At 36.3% G+C, this 15,085-nt stretch overlaps 1 protein-coding gene across 2 annotated transcripts in view; it reads left to right on the top strand.

Moving 5' to 3' along the window:
• The first annotated feature begins 11,605 nt into the window (after nucleotides 1-11,605).
• The window catches only part of GLRA3 (glycine receptor alpha 3), a 107,994-nt gene continuing 104,514 nt past the window's right edge, over nucleotides 11,606-15,085 (top strand). For both annotated transcript variants that reach the window (XM_037524735.2, XM_037524734.2), the window contains exon 1: nucleotides 11,606-11,828. In XM_037524735.2, coding sequence (XP_037380632.1) covers nucleotides 11,758-11,828 — 71 coding nt within the window. In that variant the 5' untranslated portion in view covers nucleotides 11,606-11,757. The remainder of the gene's footprint in view (nucleotides 11,829-15,085) is intronic.

Raw genomic sequence — 15,085 nt, 5'->3', positions numbered from 1 at the left:
CAGGGATAGGTGGGGAATTTCAGGTAAGAGAGCTGGGCAGGAGTCATGAACAGAGTGTTTCGGTCCTGCATTTTCTACTGGGGCAACAGCGCCCCCAAGGGGACAAAAATCGATTCTGGTTGGGGGAAAAGGGTCAATCTCCATTTCAAGTATAAAGCACGGATATATAGATACAGTGCAAAAGACTATAAAATATATCTATTGTGTTGGAATTTAACGGGGAGAGAGACTAGAAAAATGTCTAAAAAGGCTTTGGGAAGCTGAGAATGCATGAGAGTTTGAGAATCACCAACTTAGGGTAACACCCTAAGAAACTGATCTCCAATTTCATTGGCTTAAAATAACAGAACTATATTCCTCACTGATGTATTTACGAGAATTTTGCTTTCCACCCCTCAGACTGTTTCTGCATTTTGACTCAGTCTCCAGGACTTCAGAGACCTCTGCTCTGGACTAAAACTCGAAGATCCTGCATGTCAGGTGCATTGCCACGGACCTGTGTTTTATTGACAAGAAGACGATTGATTATATGTCCCTTTCCCCTGACCCATTCATTATGAAGTTATGGCGCAAGGCAAGATGTCCATCATGAAAAGCAATGAACATTCACACAAGAGTGGAACGCAGAAAACACAGGAGAGTAATCCCGTGGGCGGGTGTCAGACCGGTCCTGACAGCCCAGCCGTGGAGTTGCTAGAGTAGAATGCAATTCTGCTGTCTGTAGTTCACCCAGACAAAGCTGCTTTTTCTGCAGTCACAGCCCTTGCTGGCAGGAGTGTTCTGGCAGCTAGTTTTCTGGTGGTAGCTGGTGGTGGCTGAAGGAACAGATGTCAAACGCTTTCTGTGTTAGGGACTTGTTTCGTTGGTAATAAAATTCCTTCCAACTTGGAAAGGTTTTTGCTTCTAGCCAGTTCTAGGCATCAGGAGGCATGCAACATCCTTTCTTAGACATTGTTCTCCAATCTATCTTTTCTCTTTGTTCCTTTTCCCCAAACCCTTCATTCTCAACTAAAAGTTGGTATCTTGAGGTCATCTAAAACAACCTAAGAATTGCACTTTTGCTGGTGAACTTAATGCATTATATACAGACAATTATTTTTAGTGAGGCACACCTGAAATTTTTATTATATTATAATGCAATGCTACATCAATTAAAAAAATGAAAAAGTAATAAATTAATATGATTTTGATGAGAAAAAAATTAAAAAGTGTTTGCAAGGGAAATTTAAATGCTAAACTTTGCTCCTGGGTTGGGTCATTTATATTACCTAGAACATCTATTAGGTCTATGTTATCCAAATCTACTTTTAGTTCTATCTTACTATGTCAATAGATTTTTCCAATTTTGCTAAAAAGTAAATTTTCTCTATCTCTGCCCATTTTGCTCTCAAAACAGATAATTCTTGTATAAATAAACTGCTTCTGATAATTCCACTCTTATGTCGGGGGGAAAAAAGAGCCAATATACCCTGGTGCTTTTAACTTTTAGAATAAATTTTTCTAAGAAAAACGGGTACAATAAAATCTTGGTCTGCTTTCCATACCATGGCAGGCAGAAACTGTACTAAATACTGGGAACATAATAACATAGTTATCCAACATTCTACCTTGGAATGTTGTTGCCTGGCCTGTTAGCCACTAATAAACTGCTACATATGTCTATGACTCGTGAGGCAGTGCTCCTCATTCAGTACTATTTCTATGCTGAATAAAGTGATTCTAAAGATGTATGAAATAACAAATGAACAAAGGTGAATGCCTGGTCAGCACATACACAGCATGAACAGCATTTTCCAGGGGAAGTTCACAGTCAATGATAGATTGGAAAGCCCATCATGGTTCACTCATGTTCTAGAAGAATGGTCCAGGAATCTAGCAGGAGCCAGATGCCAAACGTCAAGAGAAATTGGGGCTATGGAGCTTTGAGGTCTTGAATAACTTGGCAGGTAAGTAACCAGCATCGCCGCTTCCCTTATCTGCTTCAATTGACTGTCGAAAGCACCCATTTATAGCTGGTTTCCACAGATATTTTCAGTGGATATATGTGTTTGGTGTCTGCTGGTCATTCACATCAGTTAATCTGTCATCCTTGGTCAAATAATTTGCAACTATGAACCACTGTAATGAGCCCCAACTATACAGTGAATCAGAATGCTAAAAATGTATTTCTCTCTTATCTGACAGAGCAACCAGTCTGCTTATTAATTGGGGGGTGAGCGGCTATTGCCCATGAAGAACTCAGAGAAATAAATCCTGTGCTTCTGGACCAACAAAAGTTAAAAAAAAAAAATAGGTTGCTGAGAGGGGCACAGCTCATGCATATAATTGTCTTTTCTGTCGTAACACAGAAGTAACAAATATCACCTTGTCAAAAACTCAGAAAGGTCTGCCAGTTTACCCTACTTGCAGGCTAACAAGTTATACTGCCAACATGTCAAGGATGCAGGCAGCAGACAGGAGACTCCTGAGTCAGAATAAAGTGTAGTTTATTACTTACAACGACAGCTATAGCTAGAATATCTCCTCTCTGGAGTAAGCTCCATAAAATACAGATTTCTTAGTTTTAAAAAACATCCTAGAGGAAAATAATTAAGTCAGTTTTACAAGGCACCAGTGGATTAAACTGCCAGATTCAAAGGCAATCCTATTTTAGGCATCTTTGATAAGGAGTCATGCAAAAATTACTGGAAGCACCAGAAAGCACACCACACATACCATATTACTTTGCATGGACTGTTACAGCAAAATATTACAGACTAGCCAGCTTAGACAACAGTTATTTCGCACTTTTGTGGAGGGTAGGAAGTCCAAAATCAAGGTGGGGGAAGTGAGAATTTCAGTCTCTCTTTCTCTTCTTAGAAGGGCACCAACACCACAATGGGGGTCCCGCCATCATGACTTCATCTAAACTTCATCACCTCCCCAAATTCCCACTTCCAAAGTTATCATATTAGGGATAAAAATTTCAACATATGAATTGGCATAGGTGGACATGCAGTCAGTACTAATACTCTTATCACTTACCTTATTTTAATTTAACAAAATGTCACGGGCATTTGTCATTGTCAATAAATGTTCTCTGAGGGGCTTCCCTGGTGGTGCAGGGGTTAAAGTCTCAGTGCTATCAAGCTATCACCAGCCCCTGCAGCATAAGTTTGATCCCCAGCCAGGGAGCTGACCCACATGGTGCAGCAGACCTCTCCTGTCTTGCCCATTGCTCTCCTCAGCAGTGTATTTCAGTAGATCTGCCTGTTCTGCTCCCCTCTCTGTCCCTGGTGAATCCTCTCACCCCCTGCACCCGTACCTCTGGCCTACACCTTAGTTCTTGTATGCATAAATAAATAAAATAAATCTTTAAAGTAAATAAATAAATGTTCTCTGGGTAATAAGAAAAATAGTCTGGAAGAAGACATGACTCAAGCTATAAGAGGGAGTCTGGAAGCACTTAGTGAAATTTGTTGTAGAGTGGGATGTAGGTTAGTGTGCATTCCAGACAGCTTCAGGGAATCAGGTAGTAGCAGGTCACCTACTGTGAAATTTAGACACAACAACTAAAGTTAATTACTTGTGTGAACCCATTTTTGAATTAAATTTATCCCAAACTCAGGTCATAGAGTGGCAGACTTTTATCAACAAGGGCACATTACGGACAAGGAGGTCCTGGTGTGCTGCCAGGAGTGCTCTAACTAGTTTGTGGAAACAATCACTTAAGCCAAAAATTTTCAGGTAGACAAAACTCTGCTAGAATGTGATCTGTCCAAACCTGTGACTGCAGGAGTGAGCCATAGGGTCACATTTCCAGTGATGTTTTATCTTTCTTTTCAGATCTATCACTTCCTGCTGAATGAGGAGGGAAAAAAATACGTTTCTTTCAGCTTGTCAAGGAAGCAGCTATTTCTGTAAATGACAATACATCAGAATCCTCAGTTAAAAAAACCTCTTCAATAGTACATGATTATTTATTTATTTCATAATTATATCATATACCATATTATATTAAAAGATACGGTCTTTTAATATTACTATTAAAGAAATAGTAATTTAATATTTGAACCATTTTGTCTTCATATTCATGTCTTATGCAATATATTTGGCCTGAAAGTTGAATGCATTTATGTATATTAATATCTCATAATACCAAAGAGTTGGAGGAGAATTTAAAGAAGTTTAGAGATTAATGTTTAAATGTAAGTACAGTTGAAAGTAAAGAAGATAGATATTGAAATATCTGCTTTGTATGAAATTATGAGATATTTTTGAATAAGAAATTGCATTATGGTTATGCTTGATAAATTTATATATATATATATATATATATCAGTCTTATCTAGAATTGGAAAAGCATTCTAAAAGTCAATTTTATAAGAATATGAAATACATAATATCATAAATTGGAGACAACTCAATTGCAACTATGATATGTACCTGTCTTACCCTCAGCAATACTGAGAAAAAGAAAAAGACTGAAAAATAAAGTATATCTTTGTTCTTAAACCTCAACTCTTATCTCTAATTTCAGAAATGCCCTTTAGCTATTACTAAATTGAGTTTCCCCTTAGCTAAATGTCAAGATTAACAATAAATTTGATTTTAGTGTTCATAATAAACAAATTATACTTTTCTTGAAATTGTTTTAAAATATTGTTGGATTCTAAAGGTTGTAAGACAATATAACCTCAGTGCAAGGTAAAAGACTTGAATGAACAATTGTTTAGAATCATGGAATCTTTGGCTATAAAAGCAATACATGATCTTCAACTACTACTGAGAAAATTGTCTGTAGGAAGAAAGAATAGATCATACTCACTATAGTAAAGCCATTGTGTGATGGGGTATCAATTGTATGCTGTAAATGAGAGTAAAACACAAGAAAACTCCTCACAATGTTACTCAACACAGGCATTTACACAGACTAAAGAACAAAAATCCCAGAGCCATCATCAAGTTGGAACCACTTAGCATTTATTTTTGAAAGTATCCGACTTTTCTGAGAAGTATGGAGACTGGTATAACAAACCAAAGCAATACAAACAATGACAGTCAAGGTTGGGCTCAAAGTGCTATAATTTCACTTTATGCTGTGGGAAGATTAAGACACTCAAGTTACGTGTTTATGCTTTCCTTGGAGGGGGGATTATGTATCATGATTGAGTTATAAGGACATTTGGAAAAGTGGAAGAATAATATGTTCATGAATATTTTCTACTTATGCACCTGAGAACTGAGTTTTGAACTCAAGGTGTTTGGAAGCACAATTTAATTATTATAAACCTTTATATCCTTTTCCCTAATTTATATGATTTTTAAAAAAAAAAAAAAACCAACTATTTGCTTGAAATCCTTTCATTCTCTTGTGTACAGAAAATCCTTAGAGATAGGCAGTGATTTGATTTGATTTGATGTTTTCTCTCATTTTCTCTCTCAAAGGGACAAATAAGATTAAATTTTTTGCGGAAGGAAATTTTGTTTCTTAGGCCACATTATTCTGGCAATAAGAGAAGATTAAAACAAGTCTACAAAGTAAAATTTCTCTGGCACTGTATGTTTCTATTTATTCTTCAGGAAGTCCAGCCTGCCTTAATTTCTTCCTAGATGATTTTGAGAAGTGGCTGAAAGTGTCATAGCCAATGCTCCAAGAAGTTTCTTGTCTCCATGACTACTGCATGATTTTTATTACTTTCACTTTCATCTTTTGCTCACTGAATATTCCACTTAATTCTATCCCTGAGATCTCAACTCTGCTACCAGTACCCAGTCGAGAGAAAACTGCATCTGCAGCTGCCAACAATTCAATTGTCTGCCTCTGAGGCTGAACTTGGTGCTAATGTCTGTACCAATCCTTGATAACTGCTCACTTTTTATTAAAGATTTATTTATTTATGCATACAAGAACTGGGGTATAAGCCAGAGTTGCAGGGGTTGAGAGAATTCACCAGAGACAAAGTGGGAGCAGAACAGGCAGATCTATTGAAATATACTGCTGAGGGGAGCAGCAGGCGAGACAGGAGAGGTCTGCTGCACCAGGTGGGTCAGCTCCCAGGCTGGGGATCGAACTCATGACGCAGTGGCTGGTGATAACTTCATAGTGCTGAGACTTAACCCCTTGCACCACCAGGGAGGTCCAATGACTGCTCACTTTGAGGACCCCAAAGACAAAGCCAGGAATGCTATCATGTTTGTCACCCTATCTCCATCAATTATTACAAACGTTGTTTTAGATCCATCTTCTTAGAATACAGGAATGTAAGTGGGAAAGTCAAAGGGAGTATTTACTTTTGGACCTCAGGGATAAAGAGACAGAAAAAAGTAAGTACACATATAAATAAATAGTCATTATTTATGAAGTAAATAAAATGGGCGACATGGAAAAAAGTAACAGGTATGACGGCAGTTTCATAGAAGATGGTCAGGGATGCCTTCTCTGAGAAGTATTTAAACTCAGACATCAAGAACAAGAGAAGTTAACTATGTAGAAAGTCAAATATTCCATTTAGAGGCAATAGCAAACCTAAATTCTTCAGGCAAGCGAGAGCTAAAGTATACTGATCAACTGAAATGAAGCTATTTTCATTCAGTAACTTGACTCCAATTTAAAATAAGTTTTCCTTAGTTTTCACTTATACATGTTTCTAACCCCTACCGTCTTCATGAAAGGTTTAAAATATACCCACATCTTAAAATGGTTTTGGCTCAAATATATGTCCTCTATATAGACCAAATATGCAGTAATTAAAAAGGCAAAAACAGGGCCTCCCCTGGTGGCGTAGGCAGTTGAGTGCAGTGCTGTGAAGCTGTCCGCAGCCTCTGCAGCACGGGTTTGATCCCGGCCAGCTGGTAATATGCCCACATGGCGCAGCAGACCTCTCATGACTCGCCTGCTGCTCACTTCAGCAGTGTATTTCAGTCAATTCACCTGTACTGTTCCCGGCTCTGTCTCTAGTGAATCCTCTCACCCTCCTGCTCCTCTGGCCTGTACCCTGGTTCTTGTATTAATTAATTAATTAAAATAAAAAGGCAAAAAACATTTCCAATGCTATAAATGCCCCCAAATCTAACATGAGGTTAGAATTTTTTAATATATATATATATTAAGGTTTATTTATACAAGAACTGGGGTACAGGTGAGATACACAGGAGGGTGAGAGGATTCACCAGAGACAGAGCGGGGAGCAGAACAGGCAGAGTGACGAAATACACTGCTGAGGGGAGCAGCGGGTTTGCCCTGCCATGTGAGACCCTCGCCGAGTGGCCGGGATCGAACCGGTGCTGCAGAGGCTGTGGACAGATTCACAGCACTGCGCTCAACCACCTGCGCCACCAGGGGAGGCCCTTAATATTTTTAATTAGAAGTATAAGAAACTTCTGGTTTGTGGTCCAGCAGATAAGCTGAGAAGTTGTCATTTCATCCTAATAATAAGCAAAAGGGTGAGCAAACTGAAAATTCAACACCTCTTTTTAGATCCATTAGAAGAAGGTGAGGTCACAGGACAAACCCAAATTGGAGAGACAAACAGGCAAATGCAGAGATGATACAACTTGCTAATACAAAAACTCACCTGCAGAGATCATTATGGGAGCTGGTCTTAGGAAAGGGAAGCCAGAACTGTAATTGATGAATTGCTGGAGAATCTGTGTGGACACGTCCAAGAAATAAAAAATACAGGGGGTTGCATGACAAAGGGGACCCCAAGTTTCTGTGAATTTTACCTCTTGGAGGTTTACCAGGTCCTCATAGTTAATACAGAGAAAGAAAGGAAAACTTGTGTTTTCAGCAGGGGAAGGGAAATGGAATAATTTTGAAATACACCAGAACATTCTGTTCTTCTTAACAAGGATGCATTCAGGAAAAACTAACTAGACCCTAACCCACTGGGGGTTATCAGAGCCCAAAAGACCTAGGAGAGGAAATACTCAATTCCAGTCTACTCTAGCTTTCTCTACCACCTAAGGGGTGAAGAAAATGAAACATAAAACTGAGAATCACTTATGTCAGTTTCATTGAAAGTGTATTTCTGATTGATTCCTAATTGCAAACTTTCTTCAGATCATCCCAAAGGTTCTTCAAATTCAAATTGTGGCTATTTTAATTATTCTAAAAGTGACATTACTTTTTATTTAAAAATATTACTAGGTTGAAATTGATTAACTTCTCTGTAGCTTAGGAAATATGCATATATTTTTAAATGGTAGTGCAAACCCCCCATTGAAGATATTTTCCACTTGCTGAAATCACCACTTAACCTCTCTGAGCTACAAATAATTCTTCTATAACAGAAAAGTATGAATTTGATAAAGATTAATATACCACATAGCTCTAAAGTCCCATGGCTTGCATAATCCACTAGTGCAAGAGAGAAATCATAAAGATCATAAAGAGAAGAGTGGAGATTTTTGCCATATTAGAAGCCAGCTTGATTTTACATGAATAGGCTAATGACTTAGTCCTTGGTCTTTTCCAAAACTGCATTCATTCACCTATCCATCCATTTAGGACTATTCTCAAAAGAGTAAATTGTACAGAAATACCTACCCAAATGTGTAGATGCAAGAAGTTTACTTTGACTTCATGGAAATTAAAAACGAACAATATTAAGACACATAGAAAAGAAGCCCTGGAAAATTAATCATCAGATGTTAATTTAAAAAAAAGACACTGCAATATAGTCTTTGATTAATTTCTAGCTTATTTAATCAAACTTAATCTAGTACCCACTGCACAGTAATAAGTTTATTTAATAATTCAAAAAACATATTGCATTTTTAATATAATCATTAATGCATTCAACAAATATTAAGCATCTGCTATAGTCTAGATTTCACACTAAATAGTGGCCATTATCTTGACTATAGTAGGAAGAGACAAACAAATAAATGAGGAGGGTGAGTTTGTCATAATTAATGTGTAGGAAATAGCTATGGTACCATGAAAAATGAGCAATTTGGAGATTTTAGCCTTTATTTTATATGACCTTTCTATCCAAGAAACTGGCTAGATATATTTTAATTTGAGGAAGTATAATATTCCTATGCTTTCATTTAATGATAAGATTAAAAGTGTTTTAGAACAGCTAAAATTCTCTGATAAGTACATTTAATTTTCTCAATAAAAATATTCTTAAAGATATAGTAAGTAAATGTATTTTTAAAGTAGGTGACTTTTTGAAAGAAAAGTTAGTGGTCAGGGCCTCCCCGGTGGCGCAGCTGTTGAGCGCTGGGTTGCGAAGCTGCCCGCGGCCTCTGCGGCGCCGGTTCGATCCCCGGCTGCTCCCCGGCCACCGGAGGAGGGTCCCACATGGCGCGCAGACCTCTCCTGCCGCCCGCTGCTCCCCTCAGCAGTGTACTTCGGTCCTTCTGCCTGCTCTGCTCCCCGCTCTGGCTCTGGTGAATTCTCTCACCGTCCCTTGCTTCTGACTGTACCCAGTGCATGTATAAACAAAACAAACAAACAAATAAAATAAATAAATAAATAAATAAATAAAACATGCCTCTATTTAAAAAAAAAAGTTAGTGGTCAATCAAGAAAAGAATTAGGTCTTCTTGAAGTATAGTAAGTTTTGTTTTTTGATTATATTTGGCTTCTAAAACAGTATTGCTATTCAAATAATGACAGACTTTAAAAAATTGTGTATAGTGTGCTTTCAAAGAGTCATTGAAAAATTGAATTACTAAAAGTTGTATAAATTTTCTCAATGTACAAATATTTGAAGGGATCAATGATAATTCTGAGACTTCTGAAAATTTGTGATTTCAATCAGAAAAACAAAATGTGGAAAGACATACTTTTAGTAATAAAATATGGAAATAAATCCAAAAATTCTTTCTTTTCACTATATGTAAATAAGCTTGTTGACTAAAGAATAAAGAAATATTTTCACTGTCCTCATCTGAGAAGATTTGGAAGTGATCAATTATTTCAGTTAAATATGGAATTACAAAGTAATTGATAGACCAATTGCTCTTGGAATTTAAGAAGGAATCATGAGTGTAAAAGAGTAAGAAGACATTAGTAGAATGTAGTTCAGTCATTAAAAATATTAAGAGATTAAAGTGGGGTTTTCAGAATTAATATCTGAGGGAATTTTAGAGAAAAGCTAAGACTTGAAGAGTGAACATTTTGATTTTGGGTGACAGTAATTAAAAACCACTATAAAGATCTAATAACACAGGTATTAATATTTCATTTTGAAATATATGAATAAATACACACACACTTTTCCAGTTTTCTAAGACCCCATGTAAATGGTGGGGTGGGAGGCAGGGGAGATGCAGAGAGACAGAGATAAAGACTAGACAGATGATGTAAGATAAGATGGACTATATGACCTAGTTGTCTTTCTCAAGAACTTACTATTAAGTTATGGAAACGTGTAAGAAAAAAAGGGGTGAGAATAGCACTGTGCCTCTAGCAACCATCCCCATATATCCCCCACCTTTATCTTTTTCTTTCTTTCTTTTTTTTTAAATAATAAATTTTATTTTTATATTCCCCATACAATTGCAACCCCCCATTTTGACCCCAATCCCTCCCCTTCCGCCCCCCACCCCCCAAAAAGTGTTCATAGTTTTTTTGTTGATTTTGATTTTCACTTTCTTATAGTTATTCATTTTCCTGGTCCCTTATTTAAGTTTTCTAGATTACTGCTATGAGTGAGACCATCCGGTATTTTTCTTTTTCTTTCTGGCTTATTTCGCTGAGCATGAGCTGTGTGGAGATTTCTGGACCTACTAAACATAGAGCTTCCATATGATCCAGCAATTCCACACCTTTATCTTTATTAGAATTCATATTACGACTGAAGGGTATTCAATTCACTCCAGGTAACTACCCTTCTTGCCGAGAAGCTGGCGAGGTTTGCAAGAGGATTCTAGAAGCAGCTGATACTCGCGTTCCGTTGATGCCCATGCACCCCAACCTGGGCTCTGCCCTAATCCTACTGTTGCTTTTAACACTTGCATTTCAGTGGAAGGTCAAAGAAACGAGTCCCATCCCCAAAGCCCTTTCGTTACTAAATTGTGGTTTAAAGAGAAAAAAATCCACTGACTGTTCATAGCCCTGAGGTCTCCTTCCCCTAGAACTCCGTCCTGTCGCGGTTTAGGCTCTGCACCAGTTACTCGCTGCCCTTTTTTTCTCTTTTCTAAAGGAAGAAGTGCTAAGCACCACCTCCCATCGTGAGTGGCCCGTCACTCGGTCCCGCTGTGTGGTGGTGATTGGCGGACGAGACAGTGTCGCCTGGCCCCGCCCTCGCTTCCCTAAGCCGCGCTGGCGGTCTGGGGTTTTACCCAAAGGTGGAGAGTGGGGTTGGGGCGGGCGGCGCTTGGAGCAGGTGCAGAAACATCCCTTTTCTTGCTGTTGCTGCTGCTGCTGAGGCTGTTCTGTCTCATGTCGTGGATGTGTCAGGAAAGGACTCTTTCTTTGCTTGTAGAGCGCCCATGAAATGTTGCCCTGAATCTAGGCACTTCAGACATTTCATCCCACCCCTTATTCCGCGTCCACGGTACAAATCACCTGTACATTTGCAACCCAGTGCATCTCCCTTTTGCTCAGTGCTCAGAGAAGGGGTCGAACGCGAATTGTTAAGTGTTGGAAAAATCAGGGCCTCTCTGGACTACGTGGAGCTGTCCACGGTGCTGAAGCTTTCCAGACATTTGTCTACCAAATACAACACGGAGTTAGCTTGTCCATTTTCGTTGCCAGCTTTCTCGTTCCCCATGCCTTGGATAAGGCTAATTTCAGGATCGTGAATCTCTCTGCGTATCATGGCCCACGTGAGACACTTTCGGACATTAGTTTCGGGATTTTACTTCTGGGAAGCAGCACTGTTACTCAGGTGAGTCAACTTGCATTTAACAGTTGGAGTACTAGGTTGCAACCACTTGTTATTGATGGAGCAATAATACAATTCTACATTGACTTGTTGAAAGTATTCCTTAAATCGTATTTTCTGTCTAAGTCTAATGAGCAGTTTATCTATTGAGACCTCTGAAAATATATAACTTTGTTCTATTTTTACTAACTATTGTGCTTTAGTGACTGGCATCTTCTATTACTTGCAGCTGAGATTGCCTTAGCAAAAATATTTCTGAAACCTAGATTTTCCTTCTTAAATTGATTTTAGAATTTCCTCTTTAAAAATGACAATTTGGGGGTTGTTATTCTCATTTTAAAAGTTACCGAGCATTTAGTAACTAGAAATGGGACATACCTTTTAAAAGGAAAAAAAAAAAAAAACTTTAACATGGTTTTTTACTGATCAGAGAAATTCTGAACATTGTTAATGTAGTCAGAGATTGAGAGAGATAAATAAAAAGATAGAGGCTTTGCAATTATTTGTCAATGAGCTCAGTTCAGGTAACACATGGAGACAATATCATAAAGTATTATGCATGTTCTATGTCAATAACAATAATTTTGAAGAAAGTAATATTATAGAGACCTATGTTTTATGACATGTCATTTTATTGTCATGTCCAATAATATTTGGTAGACTTTCTTTTTCTAAAATTAAAGAGTAGAAAAGAGGCTAGGGAAAAGAACAGGAAATTTCATCCCTATTCTAATCACACAATGTATAAACAAGATGCTGTTTATATAGATTTTTGAAGCACCTATATAAATTTTATTACTATCTCGTTAAAATTTCCATATTTATGGTTCACTATTTTAAGATTATGGAAGTCAAATGAAAGAGTAACCACTTATGTGTAAACTGATTTCCATTTGAAGGATATAGATATTCTTTTCTGTGTTGTTATGTCAATTTGTCATCTTTGGGCACCTTAGGAAAACATAGAGTAACTCATAAAAAATGTCTTACAAAAAATTACGTTCTTTTGAGATGCCTATAGTAAAAGGAACTAGTTGTGAGGGTTATATTTCTGAAGTTATTGATTTTTTCTGAAGGGCTTGAACCATCACAAACCACAATATATTCAGTGAAAAATATCTCAATATGAAATAGTAAATTTTTGTAGCATAATTGTCACCAATGTTATGTGTAGTGATCAAAACAAAATATGCAGAACTTTCACATATTTCAAAATTTCATAAAAAATAAAAACTTATAAGAGAAATTGGTCATTTTACTATACTTACTACTTTTCAGTATCTTAAGTGATAATTATTTTTTCAAAAAATAAACATAACTTAGTAGGTACTTATTTTTAGGAAAATTGATGTCAATAACTATAATGTTTTGTTCAATGAGATCAAATTTGTGTAATGGCTATTCACCATGCTATTTGTTAAAACATCAACCTTAGATATATAATTTTTATTACTAGAGCCTCTGACATTGGTCAGTTTTATTGAAATTCATAATAATTGCACTTCAAATTGATGATCATGTTTATAAGAATTTATCTTTATTGATATTGAATAATTTTAATTAAAATGCTTTTTATGAATAGTCCAAAAATGTAGTCCCTTGATAAATACATAGCTAATGTAGAAGTTGTGCGATATATATTCAATTTTTTTGTTCTCCTTTCATAAAGTGAATAGTATTTTTCTGTATCCTAGACTAGTCTTAGATGAAAGAGTAAGTCACTCTATGAAGAATTTTAATTATATGTAAAAATAAATAAATAAATAAATAAATAAATATGTTGTTTTCAGTGATGGCCTTTGAAAGACAATTTCATATAGTAAAGAAAGTGAAACTCCCTCTACTGGAAATACTTTGTAAATAAGTATCTTTATGGAAACTGTTCTTTGTTCAAGAAATGTATTTCTGATGTATTTAGCAAAGAAGAAATATGTAAGGGAAAAAAATAAAGACAAAAAGATCATTGATACTAAATCTCAAATATATCTTCATGGCTTAAAAATATTACTTTTGGGGTACTTTGGAAGCAGAAACAACAGAAAACATATGTCACTACAAACATTTTTTCTGTAATTTTCAAAGATTTTAAACAATTTTATTGAGATATACACATAGAAAAGTGCACAAATAAATGTATCCATGTAAGTAAAGTTTCACAAAAGTCACACCCCCTTGTGAAGAGACCAGTGTATAAAGAAGTGGAATTGTCAACATCACAGAAGCACTTACTTCCTACCTCTCACCATCATTTCCTCCCCTAAGTACAACCTTGTTCAAAGATAATCACTGTCCAGACTTACACAGCAAAAGGTGCATTTTTTTCTCCTTTTGAACTTTGTATGAATAGTAATTTGAGTCTATTTTATTTTTATGAACAGTGTGCTTATGTGATTTATTCATTATTGTTTCTTGTAACATTTATCCTCATTGCTGTATGGTATTCCATCATATCAAAACATCGCAATTTATCCATTATCCTATTGAGAAATATTTGGGTTCTTTTCAGGTTTTGGGTAGTATTACTCTGAACATCATTAACCATGTCTTTCTGTGAATATAAGTGAATGCATGTATTTTGAGGACTGTATGGGCTGAGTCCAAGAATTTATCTAGGAAATGATTACTGGATCATAGAGTTGTATGACTACGTTTAGTTTTACTAGATTTTGCAAGTTTTGCAAAGTAGTTGTACCTATTTATGCTCCTATAAGCAATGTAAGAGAATTCCTGTTGCTATTACCAGTACAAACCTTGACCACTGCAATATTGTTATAAAAATTTATATTATTTTTTTGGATTAACATTACAAACTCGCTTTTACCTTGGCAAAATTTCTACTTTTTAATACATGAATTTTATTAAGACAAAAACAACAGAACAAAAATAGTTACTACTATGACACACTTAGAAATTTACTATGTCAGATATAAGAAACGTAATTTTAGAGGGAAGTTTTAGAGAGTGTAATTCTTTAAATAAATATAACTGAGAAAAATGTACAAACTGCAGGCATAAGAATATGAATTTCCACAACCCAAATGCCCAGAAATAAATGACTGGATCAATAAGATGTGGCATATATACATAAGGGAATATTATTCAGCAATCAAAAAATAAAATCATGCCATTCGCAGAAAGGTGGATGGAGCTAGAAGGAATTATGCTCAGTGAAATAAGCCAGAAGGAAGAAGAAAAATATTGGATGATTTTACATATAGCAGGAATACAGAGGAACCAAATAAGACATCAGCGTAAAAAAA

Source organism: Talpa occidentalis, unplaced genomic scaffold (genome assembly GCF_014898055.3).
Source record: "Talpa occidentalis isolate TD23 unplaced genomic scaffold, MPIMG_talOcc4v2.1 talOcc4.4, whole genome shotgun sequence".
In the NCBI taxonomy this organism is placed as follows: Eukaryota; Metazoa; Chordata; class Mammalia; order Eulipotyphla; family Talpidae; genus Talpa; species Talpa occidentalis.
The sequence above is the reverse complement of the archived record's forward strand: the minus strand, read 5'-3'. Positions and strand labels throughout refer to the sequence as shown.